General features: G+C 47.0%; 1 protein-coding gene across 1 annotated transcript in view; it reads left to right on the top strand.

The window, feature by feature from the left end:
- macf1a (microtubule actin crosslinking factor 1a) overlaps positions 1 to 13,841 on the top strand; it is a gene marked incomplete at its 5' end in the record, with an annotated part of 244,075 nt that overhangs the window by 145,030 nt on the left and 85,204 nt on the right. The window contains 13 exons of the mRNA XM_084152246.1: positions 277 to 360; positions 669 to 776; positions 879 to 977; positions 1,128 to 1,250; positions 1,389 to 1,480; positions 1,661 to 1,796; positions 4,060 to 10,548; positions 10,707 to 10,862; positions 10,959 to 11,174; positions 11,469 to 11,621; positions 11,781 to 12,077; positions 13,077 to 13,226; positions 13,514 to 13,747. Coding sequence (XP_084008372.1) covers positions 277 to 360; positions 669 to 776; positions 879 to 977; positions 1,128 to 1,250; positions 1,389 to 1,480; positions 1,661 to 1,796; positions 4,060 to 10,548; positions 10,707 to 10,862; positions 10,959 to 11,174; positions 11,469 to 11,621; positions 11,781 to 12,077; positions 13,077 to 13,226; positions 13,514 to 13,747 — 8,337 coding nt within the window. The remainder of the gene's footprint in view (positions 1 to 276; positions 361 to 668; positions 777 to 878; positions 978 to 1,127; positions 1,251 to 1,388; positions 1,481 to 1,660; positions 1,797 to 4,059; positions 10,549 to 10,706; positions 10,863 to 10,958; positions 11,175 to 11,468; positions 11,622 to 11,780; positions 12,078 to 13,076; positions 13,227 to 13,513; positions 13,748 to 13,841) is intronic.

Below are 13,841 nucleotides of genomic sequence, written 5' to 3'. Positions count from 1 at the left end.
GAGACAGGACGGCGGCTAGAAAGAGACAGGACGGCGGCTAGAAAGAGACAGGACGGCGGCTAGAAAGAGACTGAAAGACCGAGAGTGAGAGAAAGACTACACAGTAGATAGATATTGACCCAGCCACAGAGAAAGGTTCATTGAAAAAATAGATGAGTGATAGCTTTGTTTAAATAGGCTATTGAGGAGAGTGATTGGAATTAATGGAAGATCTGACTGTGGTTGAGTGACTTCTGTAAATAACATCTATTCTCTTCGACCTGATTCTCTTCTCAGGCATTAGTAGCCGAGATCGAAAAGAACCAGACCAAACTGGACGAATGCCAAACGCTCTCAAAACAGTACTGCACCTCTGTCAAGGTACAGTACAACATCACTTTGTCATTGTAATGTAAAGATATGTTTTTGGATGATTGGAAAAGGACCCAGAGTAAGCATTTCACTGTTAGTCTACACCTGTTTATTTGTTCTGACAAATAAAATGTGATTTGATGTCTCAAAATATGATTATTCATGCCAGGTGTCATACATTTTAAATTGAGGTGGGCTACAAGGTGTACTGGATACCCAATTTCCACACTAAATGTCCCATACCAATACAACAACAAAAATAGTAATTTTCTGTTTGATGTAAATAAGTTACACGTATCCATATCTGTGTCCATCAGGACTACGAGCTGCAGCTGATGACGTTCAAAGCCTTTGTGGAGTCGACCCAGAAATCTACTGTGAAGAGGAGGAGGATGCATTCTTCATCAGACGCCATCACACAGGAGGTAAGGAGAGATGGAGGCGAGCGTCACAATGTGGCTAATGTATTTATAGAAATATGTGTCAATGTCATTGTGTAAAGCCAAAATATTTGTTTGCCATTCCAGTTCATGGATTTGCGCACACGCTACACAGCCCTGGTTACCTTGACGACGCAGCACGTCAAGTACATCAGTGATGCACTGAGAAGACTAGAGGAAGAAGAGGTATGCCTCGCTCTTTTTCAGTTTTCTTTTTCATTCTCTCTCTGTTGTGGTTTCTTCAACCTTCCTCTGTTTGTCAGATTTATTGCCTATACCGCCAATCAGTGTCTATCATGGTGACATGATCCCCCCCCCCCCCCCCCCCCCCTGCAGAAAGAGGTGGAGGAGGAGAGGCAGCAGAGGGTAGGCCAGGTGTCAGAGCTGCTGGGCTGGGTCAAGGGCCTCCAGGGCCGAGCAGAGGACCCCTCCGCCGAGTCATCCATCGCAGCGCAGGAGGTACAGAAATATGAAATGCATTTAGTATATTATGTAATAAAATGTTATGCATCCACTGTTCTGTTCACACTCTTAGCCTATAAAATAAATATACCAGTGTTTTTTTAAATTACGTTTTCATTTGTGTTGTGTTCATAGGCTGTCAGTGAGCAGTTAGCGGCTAAGAAGGAGGAGGTGGCTAAGGTTATCAGGAACACCCAAGTCTTCCTGATGTCTAAACAGGCCAGCAAGTAAGTTCATATTTCTCATACACACATGAATACCACTGTATAAACACACAAATACTGCATAGTACACTCAGTAACATCTCACCTATATCCACACACCACATGCATGCGGCAAGCCCCACCACCACACACACACACACACACACACACAAGTTCAAACTGACAGAAATGCTTGTCCTCTAGGTTGTCCCCAGAGGAACGTGCCCAGGTGACCTCCCAGCTGGATGAGCTGACTGCCACCTACAGCCAGCTGTGTGACAGTTCCACCGCCCAACTGCAACAGCTGGTGCAACAGCAGGCCAAAGAGGAGCAGAGAAAGGTAGAGAGGATGGAGGGATGGGCGGAGGGAGGGAAGGAGGTAGGGTGACCAGGAAAGCAAGGGAAGAGGGAGTAGAAGGGAGGTTGCGGCTAAAGCCATAAACTCACTTGCGAGTTGCCAATGCGAGCTTACGACATTGCTGTTCAAGTGTGTTGCTCACTGACAATGTCTGTCTGCCTATTGTGAATTTGAGGTTCTGAAATGGAATATGCTCACGAGCTGAGCGTGTTTGTGTGTGAGCGAGAGTGTGTCGCATGTTGTGTATTGCCCGTCATCATGTGTGCATTTTTTGACAACCATCATCATCACCATCATCCCCCATACGGAATGTTGTTGACTCATGGACTTGGTTTGGTTTAACAGACATTTTGTGTAATTGCATGGAGTGAGTTCCCCCTCACTTGCACCAGCAACCTGCCTGCAGTCATGTCACCCATCATCCTTGCCATCACCATCGTCATCAAACACATCTGCTTAACGGCTAATCTATGGCCCCCAATTGGTATAGTAGTTGTAGAGCCGAAGAAGTCATGCTACCATTTAGCTATAATAGCTTTTCATAGGAGGTGGGCCATCAAAGTCTGCCTTCATAGTCACCCATGTTAGAGCATATTCGCAGTCACCCCTCCATATGCTCCACATTACTTCTGAGCACTCATTTGTAGTCAATAGGAGTGACACTAAATTACAATGGTCATTTACTGTCCCTACACACGTTCGGTAGACTACCTTATGTTTCATCCATAAACCTACAAAAGCACATACATACTCTTCATAAACACATGCACATACTCGTTCACATAGTCGAAATCCAGCCACACTGTCATGTCCCCCCATATACATCAGTCCAAATGTGATTGTATGCGTGTGTGAGCCGGTACCGTGATGTACCGAGTGTATCAGTGATATACTGTATGAGAGTGATTATGAGTGTGTTGGTGTGTGCACGTAATCCCCACCCACGAGTGTGTTTTCTATGAATAGTGTGTGGTTTTATGGGTAGTTCTATATTCTCAAGACAAATTTACACACGTTGCATCAAATCACTTGCCAGAAAATAATGTCTAACTGCCAGTGTTGGTGTAGTGTGAGCACCAGAGGCCAGCTACGCAAACCCCCACTTCACCATTTGAGCATGATGTGTCCAGATCACAGTGTGTCTGTGAGCGTGTGTGTATATGTTTGTGCTGTCTAATGCATTAATGTGTGAAATAATCAGCATTTTGCTTCAAAATCACTAACAGCTGCCAGAAGAGAATCAAGGACATCCAGCTCTGAGCAAAGCATAAGAGGGACTGTAGTTAAGGGACTCTAGTATGATACAGAATCCTATTATCTATGTTTAAGTTGAGCTAGTCTATGTCGTCTGTTACTTAGCGAGTGAGCAAAGAATCAGTGAGATAAGTCCATTGTGGAGTCAATTTAAGTTAGATTTGAGCGAGGCCATTTGTAACGAGCCAATGAACCGTAGTCAGAAGTAACTAATGCCTCTCAGCCTTAGCTAGTGAATGGTCCAAAGCCTATGGCGTCTATAGTATAGTGAATGGTCCAAAGCCTATGGCGTCTATAGTATAGTGAATGGTCCAAAGCCTATGGCGTCTATAGTATAGTGAGTCTGTTGAAATAGTGAGTGTCAATCAAGTGAGTCAGGGCCATCCAGGCAGCACCTCGGGTAGATGGAGTGTGGCATGCAGAATCCTAATACCAAGCTTCTCACCTGTCGCTCCTCAATCTGCCGAGCCCTCGGCCTGTTAATGTGTGCATCACGGGCCAGCCCCGTACGGTAAGTAGTGCTCGCTTTCTCTCTTACCGTTGCTTCTGATCTGAACTGCCTTTTCTAGCTATATCTTATTTTCTTTGATCTGTCTTTCTCTCTTGCTGTTTTCTTTACCTCCCTTATGGAGGTTTCGTATCATATTGGTTTTCTGCATTTCTGTTCGCTATGTAGCATGCTTAGTGCTTTGTAGAACAGAGGTAAGTGTTCTTGTGCCATGACGAAAGATAAATAATGTGGGGATACAAAAAAATAGAAAAATGTCATACTATATCAAATCATATTGTATCTATTGAAAAATATGCTTTTATCACCATAATTATTTTGAAGTAATTATTATGGCTCTTGGGTGAAGGGTTCTTTTTTCTTGCTGGATACTTATGGGCTATGGGTTCCTCAGCAAAGTACTCATCAGACTGTTAAGCAAAGTGTGTAGGTAGAAGGAAGTTCAGATATTCACTTTCTTTCTTTGTTTCTTTATCTTCACAGAGCCAAGCTGCCATTGGCGGAGTTATTGACCTGGGCACCATGGAAACCGTCCCAGTCTTCCAAGCTGCACGGCGTGGCCTCATAGACAAGGACACCTGCCATGTCTTATTGGAGGCCCAGCTCACCATGGGTGGGCTGTTTCAGCCTGACTCCCCTGTGAGCCTATCACTGGAAGAGGGCCTCAACTGTGGCCTGATTGATAGTCACATCAGCCAATCCCTATCAGAGCTGGAGAGTGCCTTGCATCTTGTCGACCAGACAGAACAACTGGAGGGCCAGCTCCTCCCAGTGGCTGCAGCCATGGAGGAGGGCCTTATCAGAGAGGAGGTGGGGCTGCGTATCCTGGAGCTGCAAATAAACACAGGAGGCCTGAGGGAGTTAGGAGGAGGTAGACTAACATTGAATAGTGCTGGAGAGATGGGCCTGCTGACCCCAAGGGTCTACACCAAGCTCGGGTCACGGGTCAATCGACGGGAGCTCATTGACCCCAACACAGCCGAGAAACTGAATCTGGACGAACTGCAGCAGCGCTGCATCCTCAGCGATGACACCGGCTTGCATCTGCTGCCAGTGAAACAGCAGCCAGGAGGCACAGTCTGTCTCCGATCTGGCAGGAAGGTCGGGATCTTCCGTGCCGTCCAAGAGGGACTGATTGACAGGCAAGTTACAGTGAGATTACTGGAGGCCCAGCTGTTTGCTGGTGGCATCGCTGACCCCCGTTCTGGGCATCGTCTGACTGTGAACGAGGCTGTGCGTCACAATCTGATGGACCAGGACCTGGCCTGTGCAATGCTGACCCGCCAGCTGCAGAGTGGTGGGATACTAGACCCTGTAACTGGGGATCGCCTAGGGGTGGACGAAGCCATCCAGAGGGACCTACTCTCTCCTCGTCTGGCCCTGGTGGTGCTCGAGTCCCTCTGGGCTTTTATGGGGATGCTCTGGCCTGAGTCAGGGGAGCTGCTGCCCATTGCTGAGGCTCTACAACAAGGCGTAATCTCAGGAGAGCTGGCTCGGAACATCCTGAGACAACGCCACACAATAGGTGCCCTCTACCTTCCTGAAACCCCCAAGGTTGTGTCCCTGAATCAGGCTAAGGAGGTCCTTGAACCCAAAGTGGCTGAGATTCTGAAGGAGATTCAGATCCCAGATGTGCTACACAATATGAACCTGTCAGGCTCCCCTAAACTGAATCGCCTAAGCTGGGGCTCCACTGGCTCATCCCCTCCTCCCTCCTCATCCCCTGCCTCTTCCCCAGGGCTCACCAGTGACCCCTCATTCCTGGAGGAAATGGCCCCTGAGGAGCAGGCACATCACCGCCTGCTTATACATTTAATGACCCACAGCTATGTGGATGCCCATTCTGGCCAGCGCTTTGTGTTGCTTGAGCCTGAGCTGGTGGAACTTGTCAAGGCTGCTGCTGGTCTGATCAATGTGGATCCTGTACCCGGAGTGGTTGAGGAAGGGTTGTGTTTGACTTCAGAAAGACAGGAGTTTATGGAAGTGGTGCCAGATGTAAGTTTGGCGCATAATCAGCAGACAAGGGAAATTGGAGAGGTCCAAGAAAAGAGTGCAATATTCAGCTTGTCTGAAAAATATATTAATTCCAGAAAGATGTTAGAAGAAGCTGATAGTCAAGGATGGGATGGTACACCTGACATATTGCAGGCTAAGCAAACTGGAAAAAATGAGATAGGACAGGTAGACGTTGAGTCAACCATGAGAATAAGTGAGAAGGTAGATGGAGGTGTACATAGAGAAGTAAAAGGTGAAAAGGATGAAATGGTTCATTTTGAAAGTGCCCAGCCCTCAGCTGAACTACCGGAAAAGCAATTAATTACAGACTCATATGAAGAGAGGCTGGTAGAGATAGAAACAGAGGGAGCAAGAGAGAGTGGTCACAGAAAGACAAAGGAGAAGGACTCACTCGTGGAAGACATTGACAGTACACTTGTAGAAGCCTCAGAAATATACTCAACACCAATAAAGACAGAGACTCTGATGCCAACCCAATCCTTCAAAGAACCTGATATCCCACCATCAGAGACAAATGAAAAGGATAGTGTGCTTGTGAGTGTTGGAGTTAAGTATGCAAAGAAGGATGCTCAGCGGGTCACAGAGAAGGCCCAACCCCAGGTTAGGAGTTTAGAGGCAGCAGCGGTGAAGAGTGAGGAGGATGTTGAGCTGGAAAGGTTGGCCTCAGAGCTTCAGCAAGGGGGTCTACTGACTGAAGGAGGGCAGCGGCTTCTCCCAGATGAAGCCGTGGTTCAGGGGGTCCTCCCTGGACACACTGCAGTCAAGCTGATGGCCAAGGCAGGTCTTTTCGGAGGTTTCCTGGATGTCAGTGCATGCGAATCCCTGAGCATGGAGGATGTGATGCAGGAGGGTCTGCTTGACGAAGACCTGATGTGGAGTGTGCTGAAATCAGAGAAGACCCTGGCAGGGGTAGTGGATGTAGAGAAGGGGAAGATTTGTACCCTGAAGGATGCTGCTCAGGCAGGCCTGATAGACTCCAAAACGGCTGCTCGGCTCCTGGAGGCCCAGGTGGTCTCAGGGGGAGTGGTTGACCTGCGAAGAGACAAAAAAGTGTCTGTTACCCTGGCAGCCAACCTTGGGCTGATAGAGGAGGACCAAAGAGAGAAGCTAGTTGCGTTGGAGAAGTCATACCGTGGAAAAGGCTCAGACCCAGATGCATCTCTGACCAAAGCAACATTGCAGCTGCAAATGAAGGGGGTTGTAGATCCCAAAACGAAGTCACCTGTTCCCCTAAAGCAGGCCCTTGAAAGAGGTTTGATTGGGCAGGAGGAAGTCTATCAAGCCTTGTCCCAGCAAGTGGCAGAGGGCGGCATCGTGCACCACAACTCTGGAGTTAGACTGTTAGTTGCTGATGCTTTGCAGCGAGGTCTGGTAGACCGTGCAATAGCCCCAGAACTGGGGGAGTTAGAGAGAGCATGTCAGGGGGAGGTAGCCCTCTCTTCAAACCCAGATGCTGCCCTCCTCCAGGCATCCACAGGTGCCATTTTGGACCCTGATTTAAAGTGTAGACTTACATTGACAGAGGCTGTCTCCGATGGTCTGCTCGATGAGAGCATTGCCAAGAAAGCAATGGTTTCTCCAGGTGTAACAGAAGGTGTTTTGGATCCACAAAGTGCCCAAATTGTGCCTTACTCAGACCTTGTAAACCAAGGCAAGATTGACATTAAGAGTGGAAAGCGCTTCTTGGAAGTGAAGCCTTTCAAGGGAATCCAGGATAAGCAAACAGGTGAAATCCTGAACCTAGCTAAAGCAATTGCATCTCAACAAGTTGATCCAGTCCCAGCACTCAGAATGTTGCAAAGCCAGGCAGACACTGGAGGGATTATTGATATTTCCAATGGAGCTAGGCTCCCTCTGCCTAAAGCCTCTAAGAAAGGACTGGTGGGAGAACATATGGCCAGGCTCATTGCCACCAACCAGGTTCTGAAAGGGGGCTTGCTTGACCCTTCCACTGGGCAGAGAGTCTCTAGCCTGAAGAAAGCTGTCAAATATGGGCTTATATCCAGAGAAATGGCTGCAGAGCTCCAGGACAACCTGGGCTCCATGGAAATAGAATGTGACGATGAGGATAGTTCAACACCCGTTGCCTCTTCAAGTGGGACCTATAGTCCTGCAGTCACATTATCAATATCCAGTCCAGACAGCCAAACCAAAATAATGATTGAAAGCTCTGAAGTGATTTCTCCATCCCCACATCCAAAAGAGTCAGAAAAGGGGTACCCTTTGATCACAGAGGACATTGTGAAGACTCTAGAAGCTGGAACATTCAAGCAGTCAGGAGCTCTGCAACACCATGGCTCTGTTCACATTGAAGAAGAGATGGAAGAGGAACAGGTCTCAATAGCCGGGAAGTCATTGGAAATTGAGTCAAACCAGTCAGTCAATTTGTTGGCTCAGTTTGCAATCAATGCAGAGAAAAGGCTTCAGCAGGCCCTTCAGGAGATGGAGACTCCGCAAGATGTTACTGTTAGACCACCAGAAAAGGGTAACAAAAATGTGTCTAGATCAGTTGGTGAAAGTAGTTCAATCATGCAGCAGGGGCAGTCTGCTATGGGCAAAGAACCACAGATGGATTCGACAGTGGCCATTGGCAGAGCATGTAGGGATCAAGAGGGCAACATAGACATGTCTACCCTAGTTGAGAGAGATGAAGGGAAGACAAATGTGGTAGAAGACAGTACTGAGAGAGTGGTGGAGCAAGGTAGAATGGATGTTGAGAGGGATACAAAGATTGAGGCCAGAGAGAGTGATGATCTTGGACATGCATCACCCCCTTCTAGGGAGGCCGAAGGTAAGAGCACAAAGAAGAGGAAGAATAAAAAGAAAGGAAGAGGGAAGGAGGTTGATATTGAGCAAAGACCCTCAGAAAAAGCTGATATACAGAAAACGGAAAACAAAGACCAGAATGCACAATCAGAGGGTAACGGTCATAAGGGTAAGGATAAGGGTGTTGAGTTCACTAGAGGTTATGTTACCCCACAGGAGAAAGAGGAGTCACTTGTGCAAGATGTTCAGTCTGCACTCAAAGGTGCCAAGGTACAGACTGTAGAGAGGTTTGGCCATCCAAAGGATATTGGCAAAGTAAGGCTAGGTTCTACAGTTCCACCAGGAGCCATAGAAGATGCTCTTGAGGTAGAGAGAGAGGGTACAGAGTACAAGGTCTTCGTGGATCAAAGACCGGTAGAGAAGAACAAAACGTCTAAGATATCTATAGCATCAGAGAAGGTTGAACCTGTGACAGAGGAGATACCATCCATCCATGATAAAGCAGATTCTGAAGTGACAGTAACGAAGGCTGTTCTCGAAAGCTTAGACAAAAAGTCTAAGATACCCACAGGAGCAGAAAAGTTTGAACCTGCGACAGAGGAGAGATCATCCATCCATGATCGAGTTTCTAAGGATGAGCAAAAGTGGGAGGTGGAGCAGATTGTGGAAAAGAGTGATACAGATGGGGTGGAGACAGTTTCTCAACAGACTGGACAGCAGGAGCATAAGGATAGGAAAGAGGTGGAATTCACTCCAAAAACCACCCCAGCAGCCAATGATAAAGAGGCCCTTTTACTGAAAGCAAAAGAGAGTATTCAGAGGAAGGTGTTTGGACGTGGTGTTAGTGAGAAGCAAGCTGCAGAGGGGCTAGTGGCACTGCGTCAGGTAGTGGGGAAGAAAGAGAGTTTGGTGACATCTGTAGAGGAAGTTAAGACTGTGGGGAGTCCTCCTGAGGTTTCACCAGAAGAGAGGGAGGGTAAGGGAATTGACAAGAAGGAAGAAGGAGAAAGAGAGAAAGTTCTGCCTGACCATTCTACAATAACTGTAGCAGCAGAGGAAGTGAGAAAAGCTCTGCCATACCAGGCTAAAGAAGGAGAGAAAAAGGAGAAAGTTATATCAGACCAGTCTACAATAGAAGAGAAAGGGGAGAAGATTGAAGAAGGAGAGAAGGAGGGGACATCTCAAACAGACCAGCTTAAAGAGACCAAGCCGGGAAAGAAGAATAAGAAGAACAAGAAGTCTAAGATGTATAAAGTGGTAGAAAAAGTTGAACCTGCGACAGAGGAGAAACCATCCATCCACAATAGAGCAGATTCTGAAGTGATATCGACACAGGCTGATGTAGACAGCTCAGTCTCCGGGGATGAGCAAAAGATTGAGAAGCAGCAAGACAGTCAATCAGACAGTGATGTAACAAGGGTGGCAAGTGGTGGTGAGACGAACAAAATGGCTGCCTTTACCAAGAGTCCTAGTGGAGTTGACACCAATCAACAAAGATCAACCCACACCACTGCACCATACCAAATCGATACACATCTTGAGGAGAAAACTAAGGAGGACATTTCTTTGGGGAGAGAAACTGATCCACATGGCAAGAAAATTGAACAATTTAGGATAGGTACACCTGAGAAAGATGTCCACCCAGACACCCATCGTGTTATTGACATTGTGGATGCCTCTCCTGAAGCCCTTGTATCCATGTCTGGCGCCCATCTGGTCAAGGCCTCTGTGGCTCCAGGTACCCAGACTGCTAAGCACACAGAGGAAGCTGATGCACCTCTGGTGAAAGATACTGAGGAAGACAGGTCTCTGAGCAAACAAACTGATCCACTTGGCAAGGACATTGAACAACTAAGAATTTGTACACCTGAGGAGGCCTCTGTAGCACCTGCTACCCAGCCGGCTAAAACCACTGGCAAAAAGAAGAAGAAGAAAATGAAACCGCAGCAAGAACAACAGCAGGAGCAGAAACTTAACAGTCCCACTGAAACAGAGTCTAAAGAGGAAAAGTACCTTGAGTCCACAGAATCAGGACAGTCCTGGTCTGACGAGACCCCACAGTCTGATAAGATTGTTGAATCTGATACAACAGAGGTACCCGAATCTGATACAACTGACAGCTGGAAGGAGGATGGAGAAATCAAAGAATTGGAGATAAGGAAAGAGAAGAGCCCAGCTAAGAAGGGAAAGGTAAGCAATCGATTTAGGAGGTGAAAAGCAAATTCTCTACTTGGTCATACTTGATCTGTATTGTGTAACCCAATAATAAGCTGTCAAATGTCTATTTTTTTGTTTATTGGAAAAATGCCATTCAGACTGATCCTTATCTGACATTCCCTTTCCATCAGTCCTCATTGCTCCGCCAGGAATGCCTGGAACGTGACCAGCAAATTGTGGCTCTTCTCTCTATGGTGAGACACATCGAGGTTCGTGTCAAGCAGCAGCAGCAACAGTCGATTGGTCGCAGCCTCATTGCCCTTGATGACATTATCAAACAAACAGATGTAAGAGATTTGTACCTGTTGAAAATTTATGATCTATGATGTTACCACAATTGAAATCTTAGGTTTCAAATTTGACTAAACTTTCTATTATCTCAGACCTTGGATCTAGAACTTCGGGATTTAGAACCCCAGGTCAACAAGGAAGTGGATGCTGCTGGGCAGCTGCTGGAGCCCCGCCCACAGGAAGTCCCTCCTCAGCTACTATTGGCCTTGGAGAAGGATGGGCGAAGCTTAGCTCGAGGTTACAAGGCTGCCAGAGGGGTTTCTGAAAACATCCTGCAGGGGCTGCGTGCACACAGAGAGGCACATAAGGTAATGGTACATAGAATGGTATAGTGCCCTCAAACTCAACTCTGGACCTCGAAGCCAGTTCCACTGCATTTTTTCTTTGTTCCCCTCTAATCAAGGACTTATTTAGACCTGGGACACCAGGTGTGTGCAATTAATTATCAGGTAGAACAGAAAACCAGCAGGCTCCAGACCTCTTAGGGTAAGAGTTGAGTACCTCTGGTATAGTGGATTGATATATGAGATCTGTGTGTTTTTGGTGTTTAATCCACTATTGTCACCCTTTGCTAATCAGTGCTGTTTGTTTCTCTCTCTCAGGAGGCATTGACTGGAGAACAGAAGTCACTTGGTGGGCGAGTAGAGGATCTTCTTTCCTGGCTGAAGGAGACTGAGGCACAAATTACAGGAATGGATGGGCAAACCCAGGGCGAGACTCCTGCTCAGCTCACACAACAGCTCCAGCTGTGCAAGGTTAGCACACTCACCCCATACTTCAAGTTTTATATTGTACCCTCTTCTTGTGCACTTTCAAGTGTCCAATTATTGACCTTGTTCGGATTCAGCCTACACTTTGCTTCATGTCCAGCTATTCCTCAGTTCATCATCTCTACTTTCTTCTTTCTCCCTCAGGAGTTGCAGTCGTCTCTCTCGGCCCGCTCCAATGACGTCAACGCGGTGGCCTTTGACATCCAGGTGTTCATCTCGGAGCGGGCTCAGGACCTGGCTCCCGAACAGAGCAGGCACCTCCTGGGGCAGCTACAACAGCTCCAGAGGGGCTTCCACCGAGCCGCTGGCCAAGCCCACGCCAAGACCGACGCCCTCGCCGCCCAGAGAGAGAGGGAGGAGGAGAGGCAGCGCAGACACAAAGAGAAAGAAGAGGAGGAGAAGGAGAGAGAAAGAGAGAGACAGAGTGCAAGGGAGAGAGAGGTTTGCAAACCGCTGGCTATGTTGCACAGTCCCATTGGAGTGGTCGAATGCACGTTTAAAATACTCACATACATTCAATCATCAGTAATAACATACTTTACCATAACTTTTGTGGTCATGCTATCACTGTTTAAATTCTCACTTTTTATCACATATGTTTTGTAACTGGCAAACCCATATACATATTACTAATCATGTCCATCAAGGCAAATATACTGTTCTAACTTAAAAAATAATTGTCTTATTTACCATATTTACAAACTCAGTATCACAACCACCCATGTCTAAATGAGTTTTATAATTTACATCAGCTTGGCAATCAACCGCTGCTGCTATTGTGACTGATACTCGCACCATAGGCTTCTATGCCAAACGTGTTTTGTCCTCTGCATGTGTCCCTGTATAACACTTGTGTGAATTAACATGTCTGCCTTGCTCTTCCAGATTGCCACAGAAGGAAATACGCTTCTGCCTCCACGGAAAAGGCTAGAGAGATTTAAATCAGAGAAGCCTTGCTGTGGCTTGAATGCTTTCCTTTTGTCCTCCTCTCCCCTATTGTACGATGTGGGGAGGAAGGAAAAAATTGCAAATGAGGACACTATTTGTTTGATTTTCTTTGTGTATTGTTGTTTTGGCTTGACTGACCTCTTGATGATGATGCTATTTCTATATCTGTCTGTCTGTCTGTCTGTCTGTCTGTTTGTGTGAATTCTGGACACATCCTGGTCAAAATCTGGCAAAGTGTGCACAGATTACATTAAAAGGGTTTAGAAACAAGGAAGTGTGCACTTAACGGAAGTGTGAATGGGTGGTGAAGAGAAGTGTAAAAATATCTGCTTTTCTGCTCAACTGAGTGGAAAACGACAATAGGGGTCTGATTCGACGTTATGGACTGACCTCTGTTTATTAGCAAAACAGGCAATATTACTTTTCTCACACTTTCTTTTTGCTTGCATTTCTCCTTCCATCTCTCTTTCGACCTTCATCCATGGCTCTCAGGTGGTGCAGCAGCAGAAGGCAGAGTGCTCACAAAAATTGGAAGGCCTTACGATGTGGTTGGCTGGAGCTGCCAGCATGCTGGCCAATCAAAGAGCGGGAGCAGAGTCAGGTGACGTGAATGTGCTGCAGCAGAAACAGAGAGAGCTAAAGGTGAGAAACGTTCAGATTTTCACATCCATGTCTCATGAAAGGAGATACCCACATGTTGTTTAGTTGCTCCCGGACTTCTAATGTAGCCAGGTTTCAATCATGCTAGGTCTCTTTGAGGATCCACAGTTATAGGTACTAGACTACATTAAAACTGTCGGGGCGTCTTACCGTATTCTCCTTTCTCTTCACATGCAATTTTGTATTCTCTGCTCCAGAGAAATATGCTACACTACCTGTAACCCCTCTATATCTGACCCTCTCCATCCCTCTCTCTCCCTCCCCCCCAGGAAGTACAGAAGGACCTGCTGACCAGAGGCGAGGGCGTGGCGGAGACCATCCGCTCGGTGGAGGAGTTCCTGGCGGAGCACGGTGACAGCCTGAGTCCAGAGGAGAGGGCCAACCTCCAGGGGGCACTGTCCCGTATGAAGGAGCAGTACAGTGCACTGACCGACACGGCCCACTCCTCCCTGGCCCAGCTGGACACGGCCATCAGCACCACCGTCCATCAGAACACACAGAGGGTAAGGGTTTAAACTATTTGTTTAATTTGTATCTTTATGGATACTGTTTTGATTACTGAAGAAATACTATGGAAATAGCTACAGTATGGCAATG

The sequence above is a fragment of the Coregonus lavaretus genome, assembly GCF_964263955.1.
Source record: "Coregonus lavaretus genome assembly, chromosome: 3".
Taxonomy (NCBI): domain Eukaryota; kingdom Metazoa; phylum Chordata; class Actinopteri; order Salmoniformes; family Salmonidae; genus Coregonus; species Coregonus lavaretus.
This window is presented reverse-complemented; position numbering and strand designations above follow the sequence as displayed.